The following is an 8,384-nucleotide window of genomic DNA, read 5'->3' on the forward strand; positions in this document are numbered from 1 at the left end:
AACTAAGAAAAAGACAGAACAAGATTTATTGATATATATATATATATATATATATATATATATATATATATAAATTAATAGATAATATCAAAACCCTCAAATGATCATAAACTGGAGTTTGAATTAAATAAAAAAAAATTCTCTAATACTACATACCCTGTTTGCTTATGGATAATTCAGCTTGTGTTGATACTCTGCTGTTATAGGATTTCAGAAAAGACAAAAAATATATTTTATATCATGCATTTGTCATGCCGCTAACAATAATATTTAAAAATACTTACTGAAAAAGGTTTCCTGATTGTAATAGAACCATCTTCCTCTGTCGTTGCAATCAGGACCCTGAATCGATTTTCTTTACTTGTGTTTTCATCCTCTTGTAAGGGGAGGTAAATATAACAATAAACCTGATGTGATACCATATAACAACAACTTCTAAACTATATAAAGATTCACGATACTTTAACAACTCCTTTCTAGACTTTGGGAAACATAGTATAAAAGAAAATATTACAGCAGACTTCTACAAAATACACTGCTAGTTTTATTACTTTTATAGAAAATGAGTATGAAATTACACAGTATGGGAGTACCAAGATATGTAAATTTTAGTGCAACTACTGTATGGATATCATCAACACATCTATGTTCTTGAGAGAATGTTCCTATGAAAACCATTTAGAAAAGTGATTAACATCTAATACATCACTCATGATATATGAAATAAATGCTGGCTGTCACACATAACCTAACTATTGTGGCTCATTAGGATTATGCCATCCCAGATAAGTATTTAGTTACACAGTGTATTTGAATATTTTATTCTATAACCCCCTACATTCAATTGTCTTAATTCTTGTTGGTTTTCGTTAATGTTTCTGTCAAGCACGAGAACCTGTTACTGATGATTTCAGAAGGTTCATTATAAAGATATTATAAGAATCAAATATAATACAGCACATGTGACAGGAAGTCTCACTTCATTATGAACTGTAAAGGTGAAACAGAAAAATTCACATTAAACTTACAAGCTCAACAGCCACTAATTATATCTGATGACCACAAGTGTTTTCTCAGCGTTATTGATATAATGTTTAGACAGTCTGTACAATACATATATTTTATGGTTTAAAGATTTCTCTGAATCAGTCATCTCTCTTTTAACCCTGAATGTACGAAACTGATGCATTGTAATCTTCGTAAGCAAGAAAATAAAACAAGTATATTTAGTTAGCTATACTAATTTAATCCAGGTTGAGTTTTGATCTAAGTAAGTAGCTTGCTGTAACTGGAAGTTAACATTAAACCTTCAATTGTTATAAATATATCATGGGTACACTAGTCATTGCATGACATTATTAGACATGTGGAAAGATGAAACTGTAGCAAACCAAACTTTGAAGAATAAGTAGAATTTACCTTTCTGCAAGATAAAAGCTGGGTAGTTTTTTTGGAAATATAATGAAGGTAGACTGGTGATCAAATTTCCATTTATATTCCATAATGCAGATGAACCATCAGCACATCCAGCAAAGATGTAACCTCCCTGAGAAACAAATTTATGTAGTTACTGATGAGTTACAGCTTATGTATCTAATTGTCTGTATTTGTACAAACATAAACTTACCAGCTACACTATAAATGTAACAAAAATATTCATTTTTATGTTCTGCTTTCATCTTTAAGTCATGATTGTGAATATACATGCAGTTATTTTTTACTTTCATCATATCAGGTTTCACATAACTTAAGCTATCTGGACAATCAAAATGGCTGTCTCAGATACATAAAAGCTTTAAAAACACATCAACAAAACATTTTTAGCAGAGATAGTAAAACTCCTAATTATTCATATAAGTAAGTTATTAGATTGTATGATTTCAATAATATAGTATTTTTTCACTGCAAAGCTACACAATAGGCTATCTGCACTCTGTTCCACTTCGGGGGGAATCAAACCCCAAATTTTAGCATTATAAGTCTGTAAACTTACTGCTGAGCCACTGGGTGAAGGTTTAAATAACAGAAAATTTAAGTGGTAAGTAACTTATTATCTTAGGTAATTATTTTGCACAATGAAACAAATATTACTGTAAGGACTTTAACATACATTGAAACAATCAAATAATGTGTTATGCATGGCAAGATTGCTTTTAAGCAGATCAATTACAGCTCTTTGTATTTGAATTAAATCATACACAATTACTTTACCTAATATATTTTGTAAATGGTTAGATAGACAATGATATCATTTTAAGATAAGGCAGTAAAGCTTTTAATAATACCAGTTGTTCTTCTTTAGTCAGTATATTTATGACATAAACATAACGCTGTAGTTTCAAATCAATTTCTGTCACCTGCAGAAATCTACTTTACTTTTAGTAAATGCTGTTTATTCATACAAAATTTTCATTAAACTAAAATATACATATATATTGTATGTCTCATAATATTAATTTGATATACAATTTAAACAGGTTGTGTGACCATAATTTTAAACTCAAAATCACCTTTTTTAAAAAAATATATATAAAATTTGTACCTTAATAGAAACAACTACACACTCATCTTAAAAAAGAAACAAGTATAGGGTATGGTTAACTAAAGTTAATGCACCTTAGTATTAATTTCATTAACTGGCATTTTCTCCCTGTTTAGCAACTTAAGCAACACACGAGCTAAATGATTAAGCCAAAGACCCCAAGGTTCAGGCAAAGCCATCCCTAATTTTGAACTACCAACTGGAGAAAAGGCATTCAGTGAGATGAATTGTCATCTATACAGCTACTTTTACTGGATGACTGATGTCAGAGTTATAATGCTTTCACAATTAGAGCTGTGGAGTGCATTTTCAAACCTTGGACTCTAAAATTTGAAACATGGCATGCCCCAATCTGACTGACAGATATTACATATGTAATATATTGCCTTTTTTAGTTCTACTACAAATACAGAAGCAAATGTGAGACTCGTACAAGTAATATATCTCTTATATGAGCTATTAGTAGCCAAGCAGATAGGGGTGGCCTTGTTTGAAAAAATGCAACATGAATATATATATATATAAAATAAGCACCTCTTTTGCTACATAAACAACAGAAGATTGTAGTCCATACAACACACAGGGTTCCTTCTCTGTTTTAACATCCCAAACTCTCACAGAAGCATCTGCACTTCCAGTAACCTATTGAGAGAGAGAATGTTATAGAATGGAGAGACTTTACTAGATTTCATAGTTTAACAGTAAATGCTTCAAAACAGACACAGCACATGTTATGAACAGTAAACTAGGCTGATTAGCAATGGTCCTAGCACTATCAATTCATTATACAAGAAAATTTAAGAAACTTGGTTGACTTATGCTCAACAGTAAAAAATATTATTGAAAAATGTGTATTTATTATGTAATCATTTTGATGTTTATGAAGCCTATGTAAATTTCCTGTTTAGGTACAGTCCTTCAATTTAAAAAAATACATGTTTATAATCTGCACATGAATCTTAGCTAACAACCACAACTTGACTGAAAATGGGTCACACGATACAAGTGAATCCAACCTAATAATCACAATTTGACTGACAATGGGTCATAAGGCACACAAGTGAATCTTACCTAACAATCACAATTCGACTGACAATGGGTCATAAGGCACACAAGTTAATCCTACCTAACAACTGTAACTCAACTGAAAATGGTTCTTAAGACACATTTACACATGCAGGTTAAAACATTCATACATATTCTACTCCTGGGCATGAGAAAATAGAATAAAATGCAAAAACAAAACTTAAAAAGTCAAATGATCTAGGATGTCTATTTATATATAGTATTCACAAATTGAATCAAGGAACATCAAAAGTAGCTTAATGCTATAACAACTTCAGAGAAGATGCACTCTGCCGGTTCATATCATTCGGTTGAAACTACAGAGTATTTATTTATACCTAGTTTCTGTTCTTGTCCTGATGTAAAGTACAGAGGAATCTAAATTTTCATTTAAGATATTTACATATTCAAAAGTTTGTTAATAACTCAAGGCTGCTATTAAACAAATATACAAAAGTAAGAAAAAAAAACAGTTTGAAGGCTTTCAGTACATTTGTCAAAAAGCCACAAAAAATACACAAATAAAATTAAAAACAAACAAAGGATTTGTTGGTAAGCAGAAAAACCAGTGGGTGATAGATTAACAATGGTACCAGTTATCCACTCTTGGAAGAGGCCAACTATGACACAAGTTCAAATTTTGTTAAATGTACAGCTTGTGCAATATTTTCATTGACAGTATGTACATTTGAAGAATTTAATACATTTTTTTGAAACACACTGTGTCTGAAAGGATTATACATTTTTGAATCACACTATATCACATGCTTACTAAGACTAAACCAATCTATTGTTATTGTTTATGTTTTTCCAGAGCACTCCATCCACTTAAAGTCATGCTATAACTGCATCACAGACATACCTTTTTCTTTTATACACAATGGATTTTGAAGGAAGGAAAATAAAAGGACTCCAGGACTTTTCAAAGACTTGTGTGTCTGCTTCCATTATACTAACTGGTAAGAATATCCCAGCATCAGGTGTAGTTTATCACAGTTGTTAAATTTTAGTGATTAAAAAAATGGGTTATTTCTATATTATCTGAATAAATGGGGATATAAGCATATGAAAATAGGGAACCACAAATATTTTTGGTACCAGGCCCATTAAAGGTTAATCTAGTCTTGGAAGACACTATGAGAAATTTAAACTGGAAGACTGTGAGTCAAAGACAAACAAACAAATCTGAAAAGCTTAAACTGGCCCAAAATATGCCATTACTATAAAGGCATTGAGAACAAAATATAAGATATAAAAATTGATAACCTTAAAAATGTTTAAAAAGCAAAAACTAAACAAGCAATTATAAAAGAAAAAAAAGAGTACATGGTAATTCAAAATCACAGAAAATAATAAATTAACAGAAGGTGATAATGTGGCATGAGTGAAAAAAATTAGAAGAATGTTTAGGTTTGGGTAATATTAAATTTCACATGTAATATACAAATATTGCACATTTATAATGTATACCAAGTCTACTTAAAGACAAGTAACTTTAATATATTGCAAAGAGTTAGTATTATGCAACTTAAGTGTTTGCAAATCAGTTTAGTTTATGGTAAGAGTGAGTGTGCTTAAAAGTATACTTAGAAATGATTCGGGTAGCCAATTGTTTTTGCTCTTTTTTTAGAAAACTACCATAGAGAGACTTTATTCGTTTGCTTGTTTGTTTTTTGGAATTTTGCCCAAAAAATATTTGAGGGCTATCTATGTTTCCCATCCTTACTTCTGAAGTAATCAACAAGAGGGAAAGCAGCTAGTTAACACCAACCAATGTCAACTCGTGTGGTACTCTTTTATTAATGAAAAGTGGGATGGACTGACACATTATAAAACTCCCACAACCAAAAGAGAGAGCATGTTCGGTAACAGGATTCAAACTTGCTTCCTGCAGAGTGCGAGTTGAGCACGCTAATCACCAGGCCATGCCAAACCTAGGAGACTTGAAAATAAAATCTGAAAAGAAGGATGAATTAAAATGATAAATATATATTCATATTTCTGAGAATTCACCAAGTTTTTCAAATCTAGGGAAATGAGCCTGTCATAGTAAACAAAGCTCTATAACGGTACTAGAAATGGCTTACATAGCTCTGGTATCTTCCCAACAGTGAGAAAACATTTAGAAAAATAAAGTGTACTACACATTATTCTTCAGTTTTTATTAATGAAGATTTAAGCAATATTTCTCAATCTAAACAGTTTCTAGATGGAAACAAGATTGAACCACAAAGATCACATTAATTCTAAGCTTGTTAAGAAAATATTTGGAAGTTGAATAAATGATAAAGCTCTTGGACCAGATAATATTTCTCCAAGGGTTTTGAAAGAGGTTAAGGAATGGATATGCGAGCCACTTGCTATCATTGTTCTAAATCCTTGAATAGAAGATTGCAGCTTGACTAATGTTACTACTCTTTTCAATGAAGGGGACAAAAACTGTCCGAGTACTTATAGGCCTGTTAGTCATACATCAGTGGTGGGAAAAGTTTTAGAAATTCTGATAAAAGATCCTTTGGAAAGTCACTTAACAAACTTATAAATGTTGTTGAATAGTCAGCATGGTTTCGCTGAGGAAAATTCTTGCCTTACTGATCTCTTGACATTCTTTGAAGAGGTTACTTACATAGGTAAGGGTAAGGTGGTGTATCTGGATTTTCAGAAAACATTTGAAAAGGTGCCACATAGGTGCTTGTTGAAAAAGTTATCTCTCTAGTTGTGGGGAATAGGCTGGCTCATTCGATAGAAAACTGGCTGGATGGATGAAACCAGATGGTTGTTATAAATGGATTAATGTTACAAGTGAGGTACATTAAAGTTTTGGGTGTTGCTGACTGTGAGAAGGATGTTGTTGCTTTACAAAAGGATTTGGATTAGTTAGTGAGTTGGGCAAATAAATGGCACATTGCTTTTAATTTTAATAATTGCAATGTAATGCATGTGGTATATCACAAGTTGAAATTTAATTTTGATTGAAATTACTTTAAAAGTGTTATGGAAGAAAAAGATCTTGACATTCTGGTTGATCATTTTTTTAAGCTTTCCAAACAATGTGCTATTGCTAGTGGCAGGGCAAATAGGATTTTCGACTGTATCTACAGAAATTCTGAATACACATCTAAAGAGGTTATACTGTCATTCTATAGGTTACTGGTTAGGCCACATATGAAGTGCTTATTACCTCAGAAAGAACACTGAATAGTTGGAAAGGATGATCAGAGGAAGAGTGCTGCCTTTGGATGTAGATGCAGTTAATTTAAGGGAAAGCTTGACAAATATTTGTATGATAATGGCTGGCTTTGAGTTCTTTTTTTTAAGGGTTTAGTTTAATTTAGTGGATAGGTCAGCCCAGATGTACCAAAAATTTTCTTGTTGTCTTATAATGTTATGTCATCATTAACGTATAAATAAAAAAAACATTTTCCATTCTACTTTATGGCAAAAACGTGTTTAATTTTTAATTTTTAAATTTCAAAGTTCTTCACTTTTGCTACAAGTTTTAAGCATAACACACTTAACCAAATATTTATAAGAGATAACACACATTAAAGAGAAGCAAGTTGCAGCCAGTTTATCCCGTTCATAAAAATATATGAAATCTAGAGCAAGAGGAACTTGTTCTGAACTTACCAAGAAATTATCCTTTAAACTGCAGGATGTGATCCAGTCTAAATGGTAGTCGTTTAGAGACTGTTCTAAAACAAGGTTTACAGATGTGTTACCTTCTGTCTCTGAATCAGCTACAACCACCTTCCACTTATTCACTTTCTAGAAAAGAGATAAAGCATTTTATAAACATTTTATTGACCCATTTATCTGTGCTATAAGTTTAGAAATCTAAACATTCCTTAACACAAAACCAAACACTGGTATGCACTGTTTCACTCTTAATGTTTGACAGCAATTACTTTTCAAAAGAAACAAAAACCTAAAAAATCCTGAGATTCATATAAAGATATATGAGAATGAGTAGTATGGCTTTCTCCAAAGAAAATAACAAATATATGTATATATAAGCTATAATTGGTTATAACAAAAACCAATACCTTACTCTGATATTTTTACTTAAAAATTTCTTGGAAAATTTACCTAAAATTTAAAAAATTACTTACTCGATCTAAACTTGTTGTGAAGAACAGATCATCGTTCAGCATGGCAAATCCTGAAATAGGTCCTTCGTGTGCAGTCACAGTACTAAGTACAGCACCCCGACTAAAGAAAGAAACATTCCATAAAAAATGAAACTACCCTGTACACATATACAAGTATTTCAAACATAAATGATGAAATCAAGTTTATTTTACTCACTTCTACTAAATACCTGGTGTTTTCAAGTATGATCATTCATTTCCCTACAGTTAAGTGTAGTAATCACTCTAACAAGAGGTTCAGCAGAAAATATATTGCAGGTTTAACTTATCAAGATTAAATAAGAAGACTGGACAACAATTAGGTCACTTTGTAAAGACTAAAGGTCAGTTTTATATTATTGGATATGGAAAATGAGTGCATGTGTGCTGCATCATTGTAACTTCTGTATTGTTAGCCATGCATGGCTGAAAGGTCAATATAATAAAAATCATAAATATATATAAATGTATAATTTTATGAGATTTAAGTTATTTAGTCTAAGCATTTATGTTATAATTTGTAGTCATTCTAGAATGAAAAATGCATAATTTGTAGTTATTTCCTAATGGACCAAACCCATTCCTGAGTTTCGTTACTGAAAATAACAGATAAAATATAAAGTTTTTTTTCTTAAGAAACATTTGAT

The 8,384-nt window shown here is 31.1% G+C and overlaps 1 protein-coding gene across 1 annotated transcript in view; it reads right to left on the reverse strand.

The window, feature by feature from the left end:
- Positions 1-8,384, reverse strand: part of LOC106468913 (telomerase protein component 1-like) — a 101,432-nt gene that overhangs the window by 15,066 nt on the left and 77,982 nt on the right. The window contains exons 41-45 of the mRNA XM_022397317.1: positions 7,720-7,819; positions 7,238-7,375; positions 3,077-3,184; positions 1,420-1,546; positions 285-376 (exon numbers count right to left, since the gene is read on the reverse strand). Of these exons, the coding sequence (XP_022253025.1) occupies positions 285-376; positions 1,420-1,546; positions 3,077-3,184; positions 7,238-7,375; positions 7,720-7,819 (565 nt within the window). The remainder of the gene's footprint in view (positions 1-284; positions 377-1,419; positions 1,547-3,076; positions 3,185-7,237; positions 7,376-7,719; positions 7,820-8,384) is intronic.

This window comes from Limulus polyphemus, unplaced genomic scaffold, assembly GCF_000517525.1.
Source record: "Limulus polyphemus unplaced genomic scaffold, Limulus_polyphemus-2.1.2 Scaffold3218, whole genome shotgun sequence".
In the NCBI taxonomy this organism is placed as follows: Eukaryota; Metazoa; Arthropoda; class Merostomata; order Xiphosura; family Limulidae; genus Limulus; species Limulus polyphemus.